At 33.9% G+C, this 18,412-nt stretch overlaps 1 protein-coding gene across 4 annotated transcripts in view; it reads left to right on the top strand.

Moving 5' to 3' along the window:
- LOC132796795 (carbonic anhydrase-related protein 10) overlaps positions 1-18,412 on the top strand; it is a 59,087-nt gene that overhangs the window by 27,877 nt on the left and 12,798 nt on the right. For 3 of the 4 annotated variants that reach the window (XM_060808091.1, XM_060808092.1, XM_060808090.1), the window contains 3 exons: positions 2,935-2,985; positions 9,482-9,618; positions 11,018-11,230. In XM_060808091.1, the coding sequence (XP_060664074.1) occupies positions 2,935-2,985; positions 9,482-9,618; positions 11,018-11,230 (401 nt within the window). Of the gene's footprint in view, positions 1-2,934; positions 2,986-9,481; positions 9,619-11,017; positions 11,231-14,794; positions 15,122-18,412 lie in introns of those variants that run through there. The other variant, XM_060808093.1, reaches the window with a different exon arrangement.

The raw sequence follows: 18,412 nt of genomic DNA, 5'->3' as shown, positions 1-18,412 counted from the left end.
CTCCTAAGAAGTATTTGTACGAGAATAAAATAATTAGCAATGAAATACAAATTTTTAATATATGTATAGTTTATAAGATACCTTATATTTATTTTCTAACATAATAGAGAAACATAAAGTATGAAAAATTAAAATCAAACCACTCAAAATACTTTATACTTGAAGCATCTGCTGAAGTTAATTGATACTCAGAACAATATTTGGTAGCATAACTTCACCAAAATACTCACGACCTTATTAAAATTAATAAAAAGATTTTTTAAAATTGTGTAAAACCCAAATTTCAAATTGTGTTAGACCGAATTCGTATTAAATCATTGTACTAAGCATTGTATACGTTGTAACAAACACACATAAAATGCATATATTATAGAAATTTCGTGCATTTAGTATATCTCGTTTATGAAATATACGCATTACTTGTTGCTTATAAAGTATACGTAGTATATGTGAAATATGAAGTGTATAGTACATAATATTATATATGGAACACGTGAAGTATACGTATTATAAATATAAATGTAGTATCGGAGTATGAAGTATACGTAATTAATGTGACATATGAAGTATACGTATTATTTGCAGTGTATTTTGTATGTATGTATATGAAGAACACGCAGTATTTTATATATGAAGTATGCGTTATAAATTAAGCTTTTAAAGTATACGTATTATTTGCAGGGCATTTAGTATATCACGTATATGAAGTAGACGCAGTAATTAGTATACATGTATACTAAAGTATACATACTAAAGTATGCATGTATATGTGGAATATGAGGTATACGTAATATATGTTGCATATGAAGTATACGAGTAATATTTAGTATATTCTATATATGAAGTATACACACTAGTTACGCAGTAATTGGTGTATATGAAGTATACGTAACACGTACATATATAAAACATGTGAAGTATACGTATTACATTTGGTATATGAGATATACTTATTATATGTAGTATATTTTGAATATGAAGTATACGAAATAAATGAACCATATTGAGTATACGTATTATTTGCAGTGTAATTAGTATATTACGTATACGCAGTATTTGAGTTTTATGAAGTATACGTAACACATACATGAAACATGTGAAGAATACATAATACATTCGGAATATGAAGTATACGTAATATACATATGTAGTATATTTTACATATGAAGCATACGCATTATACCAAAGCAGTATATGCAGTATACGAAATGAATAAAGTTTATGAAGTATACGTATTATTTGTCTTGTATTTGTTATATTGCGTATATGAAGTATACGCAGTTCATATTTCTAAGAAGTATACGTAATGCATATAGTATATAAAGTATACGTAATAAAAAGAGTATATCTTTTGCTTCTTTCATTCGCATTGTATTTGCTAGAAAAAAATTCATCCGTTGCCTCAGTATAAGTGCGAGGTGGTATAAATTAGTGTTAAATTCCGTATTTTTTGCTGAATCAAATAAGAAGGACTGCATTGCACTTAGCATTGCACTTTGTGCAACGTTGAACTTACGAAATGAGCAGAGCTTTTTAATGACTCGACATTTCTTGACTTTGATTTGAATACCAGGCAGCAAGGGCTTGCTGGAAGCCAAAGGCGCTGGTTTTGACCCACTTTTTGTCGGTTACCAAAATAACAAAGTGCTTTGGAGACCTCGGGCAACTGAGGCGGTGATTTTAGCAGTGCCAGCGACAACGCCAAAGTCAAAAACTGTCGATGAATGTTAAAGTTAACAAGTGACGGAAGTATAGCGCAGGCGGCACAAGAACACAAAAAAAAAACTTAAGAAAAAAAATTATAAAAGCAGTAAGCAAAAATCATTTCAGCATTTAAGTGTACGCTCTCTGTGTGTGCGGGTGTGTGTGCATCAAAATGGAATGGAAAGCACAAAAAGGAAGGACCATACCTTAGAATAAAAGAAATACTTAAGGGTTGTCTTTACATTTTGCCGCAAAACACTTTACAAAGAGCAAAAAGTAAAAGAAAGGAAAAAACAGAATGATTTGAACTTAAACGTATTGCTTCTATGGGTTGTTTTCTATTCGCGTTGCACCGATGGATAAGCATGGCTGAGAAGTTGCTAATCATCATTTTAGCCTTTACTCAAAAGGTTTTTCTAATGCAGTATTAACCAAACTCTTGTATAGTATATCCCAAATTTTAAATTTCTTGATTATTTCTCAAGTTGAAATTGCATGTTTCGGCATTCATTCATATTTATAATTTATTTCATTACCGACTCCCACATTGCAGGCATTTCTCGCTCTCTCTCTCTCTTTCTGACGAATTGCATGAATACGCCTTGGGCCAAGCGCTTAATCTTATTTTTGCTTCGAGTGCAAAATTGGCACCACTTCCATTCGTGACAATTTCGCCCTGCATTACAACTTAAACAGATTCCTCTGCAAGCTTCAATTGTTGAGATGTCTCTGGCATTTATGTTCTATCGATTTCTAGCTGATTTAACGCATTATCCATTAAAATATTTTCAGAGTCTCCAGTTTTAATATTTAATAATATTTGCTGCTTATTCAATGTAATAATTAGTTAACACATTTACACTTCTATTACAGAAATTAAAATAACATTCGATGCTAATATTTAATATTAGATTGTGGTTTATTTTGCTAGTCTTTAATTACTATTGTGATTAGTTTTTCCCGCCATTTACAGTCATTTCAATAATAATTAACACATTTTTTAATTACCTTAAAATAGTTTCTATCCATTATGCAGCCATTATACATTTTACAGGGTTAAAATTTAAAGTCAGCTAATGATGATTTGCAACAAATTTGACTTTTAGAGTTTTTGCGTTAAGTGACTAATGATGCAGCGTCTTTTGTTCATTTCTCTCTCTAAATTTTTCATTTGAAAGCATTTCGTCTTACATTTACTTTCACTTCCTCCGTCCTTTTTTTTATTTACAGTTCTGCATGCAGTGAGCTGGGAAGAGTGGTGGACCTATGATGGCATATCAGGTAAGCTATCACACATACCATAAACTTTCCAAAGAGTACTCTAAATCGCAACACAAAAAATGGTTGTGAAACTTACGTTTGTTGGCTTTGATGAATTTCGGTAAAAACGTTATCTACTGTAATTATAAACAAGGACCATAGAGCTCAAGGTATCAAAGCGTTCGAAAGGAAGCAAACATTTTCAATTCTTAGCTTTAGATATTTGTATTGCTATAATTAGCAAATAAACTGTTAAATTGATACAATTTCTGAAGAGTTCTGACACTTTATAGATATCGTTTGTATCACATTTTAATATTAGAAAGTGTTAGATATGCATCTGACAACGTCTTCTGAGTAGTTAGTCATTTTTAAGTAACATGAAAAAATTATTTTAACTTCTTTTAAGTACTTTGTGTTACATCAATAAAAATGTTTGTTAAACATATTACAAGTATTCAGTTGATTGTGGTCAATAAAAACAAAATTATAAAAACAAATATGGAGTTAAATATTAAAAAAAAAATTGAAAAAGGAAAATATACAAATTACAACTATTTGAATGAGATTTATTTAAAGAGAACTAAAATTTGTAACACAATAATTTTGTTCTTCAACACAAAAATAGAAAAATTGATATTCTTGAAATATTTGAAGGCGTTTCAAATTTGGTTCATTTCTGTAATGAAAAAATATTGTTTTTGAAATTTAAGAATGTAAATTACATTTTCAATTCGGCAGAATTATTAAACTTGCCGCAGTTAGGAGTTTATAAATAACACTATACTTTTTTGTTTTTGATTATGAAATAATTAGTGTTTAAAAAGGAAAATGTTTTAATACCTATTTTTCTTATATACTTTAGTTTTTTCTTTATGTATTGAAACTAAAATGTGGATAATTAAGATTAACCTTTTTTTTTTAGTTTGTTTAACGAGAAAATTGATAGAGGTGTCTGACAGTCGAGCAAATTTGAGTGCTGTTGCCCTTCTTGACTTTAACTGCACTCCCCGACGAACTGCGAGTTCATAAATGCTAACAACAAAGTAAATTTTAATTAAAACTCACGGCGACAACAAAAAGTGCAACAATAGCAACAAAAAGCAAAAACAGAAGCAAAAACATGAACACTGAACACTGAAAACCCGCTCGCGCTTCTCGTTTCTCGATTTTCGCCTCATTCAGCACACCTACATATTGCATACATACATAAGTATGCATGTATGTATGCACATACATATACATATACATATACATATGTATGTATGTATATGGATACCCTTTTTATATCGCTCCGTGTATAAGGTATGCGCAACAATGTTCGCATGAAATAACGTAGCATACTTTTAGGCATTAAAAGTGCCGGAACCTGCCGCAGCCGTTTTTATCGTGCCACCAGCTATTGCTGTATATGTTGTCACTGTTCTTGTTGTTCTTCTTGTTTTTGTTGTTCTTTTTGCTGTTGGTGGCAGTGTAAAATACAGAATTAACCAGCAAGTGAAACTGCACCCGGTGAATTGTTCACTCAATTTGAAGGTGCGGGAAACCAGACACTGTGCAGAGGTGTGTGAAATAAAGGCGAAACCGATTTGCAGCTGTCAAGTAGAAGAACAAACAAAGTATGCCGCGTCGCGGTCGCCGCAAGAAACTTTATTTCTTGCCCCTCCTCTCGCTCTGTCTTTCTCTTTCTCTTACTCTTTCTATGGTTCTTTGTCTTGACTGTGCGACGTTTGCAATCAAACGTAGTGCAGACCTGATGCACCTTTCAGATCTCTCTGGCAACCAACCATCATTTGAAAAGGTTCACAAATAATTTCTATGAATCACAACCGGGACAGAGACCGGGCAATGTGAATGTGTTCTCTGCAGATTATGGCTACATAATGGCAAAAGGATGTCCGACCATCTTCCAGACAAAACTCAAGGATTTTGTCGTTTACTTTAATCGCATTAAACGCTATTTGCACAAAACAAATGCATTCAAAAATTCAAGTGCATTGAATTTGGAATTGAATGCGGAAGCACAAGACGTTAGCTTGCAGCTAAAATCATCTGTATGAAGACTTCGATCTTAAAGACATAACTTTGGACATCAACATTTTATAATAATATTCCTTATCTTCTTGCCAAGATTTGTCTTATACTTTACTTATTTCAATTAAATTTATGGCTAACCTTTAAAAACTTTTAAGCTCACTCTAACATAAATAATTTATATTATAAAGTGTTTATATTATTAATATCATTTAATAACATATAAATCAGGGAGCAACACAAGTTGCGATATTACTATAAAAGTACGTGTAAATAATGGCTATAAAAAACAACTAGATCGTGACATCTGCTTATTTTTATTAGAGCTCTTGACACGCTAAGCCATGAGATTTTATGTACTTTGTAATAGAAATTTGTTAAATTTACGAGCGTCGCTATAAAATTGAGTCAAGTCAAGTGCTATCAAGTCAAGAGAAGTCAAGCTGTAATCACTGATGAGAGAATGTCGTGAAACTTCACAAGACACGCCTTTGGTCAATCTCTGTTCTCAATACTTGCAAATAAAGTTCCGTGTAATTATGTATATGCACATATTTCGTCATTTTTATACTCGCTACCTTTGGGGTAATAAAACGTAGAAAAAATTTAAAACACGCAAAAGATATCTTTGACATCATAAACTATTTATATTCTTCGAGAAAGAAGAAGGCGCACTTCAGATTTATGTTAAATTAAAATTTCATTTTCAACTTATTTTAATATTCATTACATAAAATGTAAATCATCTAAATTTTTCTGTCAAACTGAATTTTTAAAAGGAATTGAAAGTTGAATATAGAAAAATATGGATGTGTGAAAATGAAATAATTCGATGCACCGTTTTTAATTTTTACTTTGCTGATATTGCATTAAAATATACTTTGTGGCTAATTAGATTTGTTGACTTTATGTATAATAGTACACATAAACAAGAAATTTTGAAGAATTTATGAATTGAACAACACAGCAGAAGCAAAAAAAAATTGGAGCTATTTAACTATAAAAATGTATAAATCTTGTCAAATAAAATGAAATCCTATTTTCAGAACAATCGAATAACTCTAGTGAAAAGTTCATTAAAATTGTAGAAAATCTTGAAATAAAACTAAATAGATATAAGGTAAACTGATTACGTTTTAGTGTTCCCGATTTGCCCATTCGCCGCTTGATTGCCAACAGCAAGTGCTAAATACAGTCTCTGGAAGCAGCAGAGGCAGCATTAAAATTCTCATTTCCTTTTCGTTGTTAGTTTTGCAATTTGGAGAATTCTGAGCGGACGGAACTATTAGCGGCGTCGTTAAATTTGTGCTTAATGCGCCGCTGAATAAATATGTATATTATGAAACACAAACATGCCAACATAGACCAAAAGAAGCGCAGGGAATTAGATATCCATGCAAAGCGTTCACGTTCACAAATTTTAGTTTTTCCCCACTATGAAATGTTAGAAGTAAAATCAGAATTCCAGCTTTTTTTCCAGGCAGTTTGTTACAAATATGAAAAGTTTGTTCGCACAGATTTTTCTTTTTACCAAATATTTGCATTCATCAGCTGATTAAATTGACGCCTGTATATTTGTGAGTGGCGGTGGCAACACCGAACGTAGTGGATGCAAAATAGACGAATGAAAATGTGAACTAACAACAATAAAAACAACAACAAAAAGCTACCATACAGATGAGTGTGCTGGACGGTGAGCTACCAGCAGTGAGGTATTATTTTTTAAAATATACCAAGTTAATATATCGCATAAATACTAAGACATACTGAAAGCCATCTTTGGTATATTATCTTGACTTTGAGATACCTGGTGTGAGGTATTATTTTTAATTATAACAAATTAATATACCGCAAAAATACTAAAATATACCGAAAGCTATGTTTGGAATAATAATATAGGACTACATTCAAAATATACCATAGAGTACTAAATATACCAAATTGTTAGATAAAAGCAAATAGGTCCTGATTGTAGTATTACTTAAACAACTTCGACAACTTTTGTCCGATAGTATCTAAATTTTCAGGACTCATAAATACAGTAGTTATTATTGCATGTACCGAAAATCGCGATCGATTTTTGTTTTCGTTTTCTTCGGGGGGCCGAAGTAGGCACGGCAAAAATTTGAAGCAATCTTGATCTGCGTGCAAAAGGTAACAAGTGTTGTCAAAAATTATAGCTCTTTCTCTTATAATCTCTGAGATCTAGGTCTTCGTACAAACATACATACAGACGAAAAGCCGGTGTTTACGCTGATCGGGAATGTATATGCTTTATGGGGTCGAAGATTCCGCCTTCCGTCTGTTACATACATTTCCTGCCGGCACAAAGTTATACTACTCTTTTACACTATGCGTAGCGGGTATAAAAAAAGAAGAGAAAAAGCAGACAAGAAATATTTGAGCATAGTCGAAAAACGATATAGACGGCGTGGCGGCGGCAACTGTAACATGTGTTGTCGACAAATTGCAACCAAATCCGGCCAAACTTAGTGTGTCTTTGGCTTAAATAAATTTGCATAAGAATTGCATACATATGTAAGTGCTGTCGGGGCCAGCAAGCCAGCCAGCTACATACACAGCTAGCTAGCTATCTAGCACTCAGTCACTCACTACTCAAAGTATCTACGGGATGCCGATATTCGAGTGCGTTTTTGCCATTGCATGACTATTTGCATTAGCTTCAAAATTTTGGTGCTTGGCTGAGAGATGCGAGCATGAATTTAAGAAGCTGACTTGGCGCACGATTAAAGCTCAGCAAATGCGATTGAAAGTCCGGTTAATCCCCTGAGTATGGGAACGACTTGTTGGTTGGTGTTTTAACATGAGCAACCAGCCAAATAAAAACAAGTTGAAGCGTGGAAGCAACCAATGATTGACTATAAGATAGCCTTGGCTTGATATACATTTAATATTGCATCTATTTATTGTGAATATTTGAAGCCGAAAGTTTATTTTTATTTCCCAATCTCTTGACATAATCATTTACATTAAATCGATTAAGAATTTGCTACGCATTAAATAGCCACTAAGTAGACATTGGCTCGAAAGTTTCCAATCGCAATCCTTTCTGCTTGCGAGGGTATAACGAGTCGAAGTAAACGTGGCGAACGACGAAACGAAAACGAGCCAAGCGTGCTGCATACCTCAAGGCGCACAGACGTTGCCCTCAACCCCCTTGCCCCTGCCCCTGCCCCTGCCCCTGCCCGGGCATGCCCCCTCTACCGATTTGCCCCATCCACTAATGTTGTTAATGGCTGCTAAAATTGTTTTTGCAATTGCCTCATTGACTAGACTGTTGCCTGCAGTTTAATGGACTCACGTTGCAGTCTCGCCTTCCGTTTGCCACCCTGCGCTATGTGCTACGCTGCGCTGTGCTGCGCTTGCCTCTCCTCTGTGGTGCTCCATGCTTTAGGTCAACAATCGCTTAAAAGCGCGTACGTGGCATATTTATGATTGAAGATTTTGATTGTGGCTACGATATGCCGGCTAAAACGTGTTGATTTTATCCTTGCCGTCTACCAATAAACCATTCTTCCTTCCTATGATGCTAAGCGACAGATAGAAATCGAAGGATACAACACAGCACAACACAACATTATAACACATTTTTTGCTTTGCTTTAATTTTGCGTTTATTTTGAACTCAACTAACTCATTTAATGGCATTCGAGATGTGGTGCAAAATAAAATCTCATAATCATAACATTAAAATTCTAGGCACACATTTCATATTGAGATATGTTATTTATATTAAACATTACTTATTTAATAACATTGAGATAGTGTTGTTTGATGAGATTCTCGTCAAATATGTAGACGCTTTTGTTGTTTACCATCTGAAACATCGATGTTTACTTTAATTCGAGTTATGTTCTAACTGGCACAAAATCATCGTTAATTAAAAACAAATCAGGCAGTGTGAAGGACATGAGTAAACTGCGACTGTCGTTGACCTCATCCTGATCGTCGCGTGTCCTTGATGGGCACATTCACTGAATCCAATATATATATATATATTATCATCAGTGAGCAGCAAGTCATCGTCGGTGTTGTTTTTTTTTGCTTGCTCCACGACAACGTCGACGACACATGCAGGTGTCAAAATGCTAAAAATAATGGCGTGCGCTTAGCGAGTCATTGTGTGTGCCCGCCCTTGATTTAGGAGACGAGTATTTATATTGTCTTTCTTTGCGAACTCTCTCCCTCTCTTTGTCTGCAACTCATGTTCGCTTGTGTGTGTGTGTGTGTGTGTGTGAGCGGATATAACACATGTGAAATCGGGTGACATCAAGTGGGAGTTAATTCAATTCCAGCGAATACACATTTTTAATAATAATTGTATTTCCATGTCAATTTGAATTGCATTATGTACTCGTATCATAATGTACACAAATATGTATAGCAGGTGTATCACATTCATTCTTGTTTACTCTCCCTCACTCTCTGTCTCTCTCACTCTCTCTTTCGCGCGATTCGAACAGGTCCAGCATTTTGGGGCCTCATTAATCCAGAGTGGTCGCTCTGCAACAAAGGACGTCGCCAGTCACCGGTGAATCTGGAGCCGCAACGGTTGCTCTTCGATCCGAACCTGCGTCCCATGCACATTGACAAACACAGGGTAAGCGCAAATGTAAAATATATTAATATAAATTACTCAGCTATACAAATAAGTGCAAGTGTTAAATATATAATTTTAAATTACGAAATGATAATAACACTTAATATGGAAAAAATTATTATTTCAAAAAATACATTTTATTTAAAATGTTCCCAAAATTTCAATTAAATCTAAAATCTATATTGTTTTAATGGCAATAATAATTTATAATTAAAAACACAGTAATCAAGTTGCTGCAAACGATGCGAAATTCATGTCTTAATTAGTGCGATAATATATAAATTATTTGTGACAAAACAAATACCATTATTTTTATTTTGAATAAAGATGAATGTAATATTTCTTAATTAGAAGTTTATTTACAGCTAGACAAGATTTTGATTTTATTTTTGTGCTTTAAAATAATTGAAAAAATGAATGAATTCATATAAAAAAAACAAAAAATGAAAAAGATTTCAAATTTATGTAACAGTAAAAGTTCGTCAAATCAATCTCAGCACTAAATATAGTAATAATCCAGAGCTATAAGAATACCTTTAACTGATTTAAAATTGTTTCAGTATAGATGAATTTCCATATTATTTTTGAATACAACCTCAATAATTTCTCAAATATAATTCGGTTCCCAAAAGATTAAAACAATTAAATTATACTGAATAGAAAATCATTGCAAGAAATGGTAATTTTGCAAAGTTTCTTTTAAGTCCAACTGACTTAAGATATTCAGTTGATAATTATTAAACTGCTATGCGTCGTTTTTTGTGATTTTAATTGGAATTTTAACTGAAAGACAACTAACTTTATCTTCGTGTGATCAGATTTTAGTTGTTTTTTTTGTAATTTTGACAAAAAGTTGATAGTTTGATAGTTCAGTCAGTTGATTTAAGATAAACAATTTAAAATACTGGACAATAGCTACAAATGTTAGAAGTTCACGCTGTGTTTATTACGAGTAATAAGTAAGTTATCAGCCACTGTAAAATACTTTCTATTTGCAGTGCAATATGCTTGTTATTTAAAGCTATTCAATGCTAAAAAGTATCGCTAGTGCAAGGCACAGAGACAAGTTTCGGCAACAACAGCAACGCGTCAGTTAAGCCTGAATAAATTCGAGTATCAACAAATTACGTTCAGAGTGCATCGTCTGGGTTCGCGACCTTTTTTCGGTCGCATGTCACGAGTCGCAGCATTTTTAATTTCGTTTGTTGTTTGCTTGAATTTTGAATAGCGAAACTTGATACCCATAAACGTATAGTACTTCTCACTCTCGCATATTGTAAGAGAGATTATTTGTGATTAACATACAATGTTTTAACAACAAATTTATGCAGACTAATTACAAAGGAATATATCAGTATTTGTAGTTCGATTAATGTGTTCTCTCTCCCGTCGTTGACAGATAAGCGGCATCATCAGCAATACGGGGCACAGTGTTATCTTCACGGCTGGCAATGATACGGTGGCCAATTACGATGGCATGCAGACACCTGTGAATATATCGGGTGGCCCTTTGTCGTACCGTTATCGATTCCGTGAGATACACATCCACTATGGACTCAATGATCAATTTGGCTCAGAGCACAGCGTCGAGGGCTACACATTCCCAGCTGAGGTAAGTGACAGACACACGAGACATAGACATGCTGATTGCCCCCACGCCAAATGCCAAATGCTGTCTATTTAACTTAATAGTGGCATTTTCGGTTTGAATTGCGAGTGGGGACCAACCCAACCCGACCCTTTGACGTCTTCCCAATTGCACGTTGACGAATTTTTTGCGACTATTTCAAATATGTCATTAGGTCTGTGTATACCTTTTATTCTATACTCTACTTCTATGAAATATAAAAAGTGTTTTACGCTATTGTGTATAGGTAAGTAACAGCTGCAAAACGAAATCTGTGAAAGAACTTCAGACTTGGTTGTGTAATGTTATAGATAAAATTGATAATGACGAAAGTAAGACATGTGATCACTAAGAAATTTATTTATGTGCTTGATAAATATTCGATATGTATAGAAATATAGTTTTATGAAATTAAACGAACTGACGGAATTTTGTAGTAATCTATTTGGTGTCTCAATTTCAATCATAAATCGAGATGTATTTTAATGTTTTCGTAAGGATTCTTTTTTAGTAGTTGAGTGCACTCTATATTTTTTGTTATTTGCTTATAATTTTTATTAAAAATATATTTGATTTTGTATACAAAATAGATTTAATATCGTTTATTGTCATACAATTGAGTGGTTCCGTAAGTCACGAGCAGAGTCACGGCTTTTGGTTTTGATGGCGAGTAACGAGTTCCTTATGCTATTTCTCTCTCTTTCTTCCCCTCTCTCTCCTGCTTTCTCTGTCACCTTCACCTTCAGCAGTCTTCTGTGTGTGTGTGTGTTGTGTTGCGTTTGCTTCTGCTTGATTTCTTTTCGTTTCGTTTCGTTTGGTTACGTTGTACTATGTTGTATTACGCTTGAGTCATATCCATTGTTGTACTTGTCGTAACTTGTTAGCTCCCCTGCTTAAATACTTACACAGACAAACGAGCAGAGAAGTGTATTTGATCAGCAGCGTATCAAATGTTGATTTGTCGCTGCCAGCACATGCCAAGTGGGGGGAGAGGAGGGTTGAGAAATAAGTTGCGCATTTGCTTACTCCAGAGGCTGTTAAAGAGCACAGCTCCTGTCTGTCTCTCCGTCCTTCCGTCCTTCCGTTCATCCGTCTGTCTGTCTGTTCGCCTCCTCGGGACCCCTGTGAGTTTAAGCAGTTTAAGTTTGCCCTTTGTGCTCTCAGTTCTCTTTTTTTTTGTCTTCACTTTTATTTTATTTTTATTATATCAAATATTATTCACACTGAGTGCGTTTCCAAAAGTTGTTGAATAGAGACATCAGTATGCTCTCTGTTGCTGCTTACAGTGGTAAAGAGTTTCACAAATAAAATATAATTGCTTAAATTGCAAAGTGTTAATACTTCTGATTGCAATTAAGATTACTATAAAAATAAAGGACATACAATTTGTAATAAATAACGAATAGTATTTGCAAACAACGACAAGCAAAATCATTGTGTTTTATTGCATTTCTCGGTTATCGCTCAATCAAATACATTCATCGCCCAAAAAAAAAAAAATATTTTAATGCAATATTTTTACATTGTTTCAGCATCAAGGCGAGAGCAAACATTTCTGTGTCAGAATTTTTGCCATTCCCATTTCCATTCTCATTGTCATTGCCATCTACTTGCACATATTCAGACAGGGACTCGAATGCGAGTGGGTTGGAAGAGAGCCAATTCAGTCAGCTTCTTCTGCTTCTGCTCTCTGCTTCTGTCTTGTATCTCTGGCTGCCTGATTTATTTAGTCTGGCACAATGTACACATGTGAGATTTTTCTGCCTGCTTGACTGTCTGTTTGACTGCCTGGAGGGAGTCGCTGCTGCTTGTTGCTTGTTGCTCATTGCTTCTTGTTTGGCACAAAATATGATTTTGGCCCCCTTTTTCATTTTGATGTCAAGTTCAGAGGCTTACAAACAAACATATGTACACACACACACACACACACACACACACACACGCATGTGTGTATGCGCGCTCAATTGCTTTGCTTCGCTCAGTTGATTTGCGAGCAGTTTATTAAAAACAAAAAAAACAAAAAAAAAAAGAAATGTGTGTAAACAAACGAGACACATTGCGGCGAAAAGGGCAATGTCAAGAGCGAAGAGCAAACACAGAAGCAAAAGCAGACGCGGAGTGGAGGTTGAAGATTAAAATGTCCTGCCACTTGAGACGCGCTCTTCGTGGCCTGCTAATTTGTTGAAGCGTATGCCAAAAGCGTGGGGGGAGAGTGGGGGAGAAACACCCACGTGCTTCCGCCGACTCTGACATAAGACCATCAGTTGTGGCGATTTGTTCAAACAGATGCCACTGATTGCCACTCCCCACCGCTCCACTTCGCTCAGCTCAGTTGTGTTAAATGATAATCATTGATTTTACTTTCCAGCCCATAACTGGCAATAGCTGTCAGCTGATTGCCTAACAACTCCAAAAAGCGGACATCGCCTCCCCCGCAATAAATGACAGCAAATTTCTCTCAGTCACACTCTGTTTATTTTTCACTCAGTGTGCTGCTGTCTGCCGTTTGCCGGCTGCTTTAGACAGCCACAGCACAGAAGACGAGTGTCTTTAACCGAGTAAACCGAGCTGAGAGAGCTCAGAATTCCGGTCAAGTCTTTTGCGGACATAATGTGCAGGTGTTGCCAATTTCTAAGTCGATGCATTCGCTTCAGTGTCTGCTTCTGGTTCAGCATCAGCATCAGCATCAGCTTATGGGCATAATTGATAAATGCCAATGGTAATCAAGTCATGCAAAGCAACAGCAGCTATCGAAGCTGGCCAACTAATAACTCAAGTCACATCCACAAAATAGCAAATCCTTAAGAATTCATCATCAAATGTGTAATTCCAAAACTTGAACAGAATATATTATTTTGCTATATGCATTGACATCTGCAAATACAACATAACAGTTGAAGGATACAACTGAAGTTTTTGGCAACCAAGTAAAAAAGCCACAGAAATTTATGTTTCATACAACTCTTACGTTTTTTTTTAACAATCCTAACACCTATCCGAAACATTGTTTTTGTAGAAAAAACATTCACCTTGAGGTTCATTCTACTTACTTGTTCAAACTCCGAAAAGTATGCTATAAATTTTAGCAAATTATTTTAATGAGAAACAATTTTACTTTTAACATTAAGTTTGAGTCTTAATTTTGATTTTATTTTGCCATCAAGTCTTTTTTTATTTGAAATTTTGCTTAGTATAATTCGTTTCGTGACACAACAATAAATATTTAAATATAAAGACATACCAAAGATATAATTAAAACCTCAAATATTGACGTATGACTTCGGGCCATAAATATTAAAATGTTATATAACAAAACTATGCGGTATGTTTGTAAAAAATATATAAAAGTAATATACCAAAGACTGCATAAACAGTAAAAAAATTTACCTGATTGACAGTACTAAAATATGCCGAAATATGTTATATTATTAAAAATATCAGACTGCAAATACAAAGCAACTAAGACTGGATTGCAGCAGACGTATTTATTAATTTTTAATATGACAGAAAAAGAAATGAGTTTTATAAAGTATGCTTTGAGATATATTAGGCTTAAATTCGAGTGGAAAAATAAAAACTAACATACTTCGTTTTTTTGTTTGTTTCCTAAAAAGAGTATTAAAATGTACGAAAAACAGAACTTTAATTCTTAAAGTCACTACTTTATAGAAAATTTGAAATGATGTCGGGTATGAATGATGTACACAAGACAACAAAAGCTCATTTGAGATGCGCTAATTGTTAGTCAAATGCAAACAAGGAAGAGCACAAAATAATATCACAACAACAGCAGCGAACACACAGCGAACGCTGGTGAATTGGAGAAAAACGAGAAGTCGACTATTCAGCTTCTTATAAGACTAAATCCGTATGTATGTATGTATTTAAGTATGTGTGTATTTGTGTGAGTGTCTAGTATCTGTGTTAGATCATATGAGAAACAAAGCCGCGCGAGAATACAATAGAACAACAATGAGAATAGACTGAGTGAGGCACAGAAGAAGGCAAATTAGAACAGAAAAGGAGTCAAAAAAAAAAACAATCGCTGCTGTGGAGTGTGTTAGACTGCGAGATACTCGTCAACAATTAGAGTTCAACCTTGATAGATTTTTGCACTGAATTAATGGAGAAATGGATCATAGAGATTTTAAATTAATATTATATATTATATGCACAGAAAGAAAAACCTTATAAAATCAAGAATATATACATATTATATTATATATATAAAACTACTAAGAAAGTTTATTTTTAAATCAAGATCAAAATTCTAAAAAAAAATCTAGATTTCTGTTCTGGGTCTGGTTCTGGACAAAGGACATGTTTGTCATGTCTGTCTGTCTGTCTGTCGGTGTATGTCGATGTATGTCCGTGTATGTCGTGTTTATTTTAAGAATTTGTCATTTTTCACAAATCTTATTAATTTTAAGAAATGGATCTTAAAATGTTCTTATTTTAAGAACAATTGTTCTTGATTTTAGAAAATAGTCTCTTTTCAGTGTAGGTCTTAATCAAGATGTTTTTACAGACGAACAGAGAGACTGGACTTGGGTTTATCTTCTGGGTTGATGAATATAAATATACTTTAAGGGAGTGTAAGAGATGTCTTATTCGGCAGGTCAGAAAGATGTAAGAATCGAATAATAATTGTTAGAGCTTTAGAACTTAGAACTTTTGTATATATATATTTATAATATATTTATTTATTTAAATATCTATATATTTATTTTGCAGTTTCTTGAATACTTAAAAAAACCAAAGCTTTGTAACTTTTAATAAGCAAAATTACTAGTCAAGCAGTGTTTTTTCGAATGAGACACTCAAATTAGTTATATTATATTATTATTATTATAGTAAGTTTATAATTACGATTGAACATACATATGGGTAATTCTCTGAGGGATGTCGCGTGCGACCAGCTTTTCAGTTACAAAAAAAAACATATTCTGAAACAATTTTCAAAATAAGTAAAGGTTATTTTTATAGCTCTAGATTAGTACTTTAATTAGACCTAAGAATGGTTTTGGAATTTTTTTTCTGTTTTGTTTTCTGTTCTGATAATTGCAAAAATTAACAAATTCGTACGCAAAACCAAAAAATGAACGAATTTATGTATTTTATCGTAAAACAGAATAAGTTACTAAAATCAATCTTAGCTCTAAAAATAGTGCTATTCCAAAGCTTTAAGAAAAACCTTCACTTAATTTTAAAATTGTTTTAGTTTATGTTTTTTTTGTCACTGAAAAGCTGTTCGCACGCGACATTTACCAGAGAATTACCCATATGCACTTTATTCTTGAAAGTTAAGAGAAAAGTTGTCTTACTTGACTTGCAAGCTGGTCTGGTCTGGGTCTGCTCTGGGTCTGCTCTGGTTCTGGTCTGTCCGGTCTTGGTCTTGGTCTTGGTCTGGTCTGGTCTTGTAATTCAAGATTATAATCTTGTTTCAAGAATGAAGAAATCTCAAAATTGAACCAAGAAACCAATATCTTTAATAAATCAGGTTCTAACGAGCGTTCTAAGATTTAGATAGTTTAAAAGAAAACAACAAAATTTGTGTTGTTTTGTTTCTGCTTATATATTATATATTTATAGACATATTTATCTAAATTTTCATTTAAAAACCCATAAATTAATGTTAAATAATGAAAACATATTAAATTATTTAGCAGTATCATAAATTGTTTCAAACAAAGAAATATTCGTACACGAGAAAACACTTAGACCAAAAATGTTGCCTGAACACTGTTTAAATATTCAATTGGCGTCTGTTAATTTTAGTAAAATTATTTTACTTGTTCAATTGTAATAGCCAATTCTGGGGTAAATGATGTGTAAAACATTCCATCTATTACATAATGCATGCGCATTTTGTGGTTTAAATACTGAAATGTGTTTTATATACTGAAATAAATTTTGTAATATTCAATTTTTGGTCGAATGATTAGACTCTAATCAACAGTTAGAGCCAAGCTAATAATTAACCTTTTCAAAAACGCATTAAATTATAAAAATGTTACGCTATCTAAGCAAATAACTAAAGTATAGTTTTGCAGCATGTGTCGAAAATAAATTTGAAGCTCGAACAAGGAGAATTACTATCTAATTAATCATGTGTCGGTTGAACCAATTGGACAATTGGCTTCCTTCCTTATATGTACGAGTATGTGCTCCTTAATGAATTCCTAATTGGCAATTTTAATTAATCTCAAGAAAATCCCGCACAAGATTGTTGGCGGACATGTCCAAGATTAGCCAAATGTTATTGAATGCGCTCCTGCTGTGAGCACGACGACATTATTTCAATGTTTGCTGGACAACTTTTGTTTGCAAGAATTATTTGATTAGTCTTTGTTGTGGCAATTTAGTATTTGTATTTAATCAGTTGACACGCTCAAATCGAGGCCAACAGCAGCTGCCTTTGCTCAATTGACTTTACGCACATTTGCATCTCCTCGACTCTGCCTCATCTGTGTGGCATCGCGTGGCAACAAGGACAAACCCAAAGCTGCCAACGTGACCGTCGACGCGTCGGTCTAACCATTAATTTACGCGCTAATCATGAGATACTTACATGTTTTTCGGCTTTTCAATTGTATCCGCATCCCTGTGAGTTGCATACACAAACACAAACACATTTGCACATAAACACAAAAACCAACAAGAGCGTGTGCGAGTGCCAACAACAACGACAACGACAACAACAATTTGATGGTAATGAGAACGTTTGTAAATTTTTGGCCGGATTATAGGGTAAATGCAAAGCGGGTCACCATAAAAGTCAATGTTGCCGTTGGATTAAAAATTTGTTTGCCAACACTTTGCTTTTGGCTTTTCCATTGCATCATTTTATGAATAACCGCAATATTTAGAAGCTGCTATTTCTGTCGTTATTTTCAACTCACCTTCGAATTTGGTTCAAATACTTTTGAATTTCGGGCAACCCCACGGAGTAAAATTTTACAATGCTTGACTTAGAATTACCCTAAGCTAATAATGTTGCATACACATTTACTTATTAGTTTATTTAACACAACATTTTATAATCTTTCCGTTGTGCTCTCTGGAAGTTTCTAGTGATTAGTATTCGAATTAAAAAATATAATAGAGCCTTCGGTATGTTTGACTACTTTTCAAGTAAATTTTTGGAATACTTCTACAATATGGTTT

The sequence above is a fragment of the Drosophila nasuta genome, chromosome X, assembly GCF_023558535.2.
Source record: "Drosophila nasuta strain 15112-1781.00 chromosome X, ASM2355853v1, whole genome shotgun sequence".
NCBI lineage: Eukaryota > Metazoa > Arthropoda > Insecta > Diptera > Drosophilidae > Drosophila > Drosophila nasuta.
This window is presented reverse-complemented; position numbering and strand designations above follow the sequence as displayed.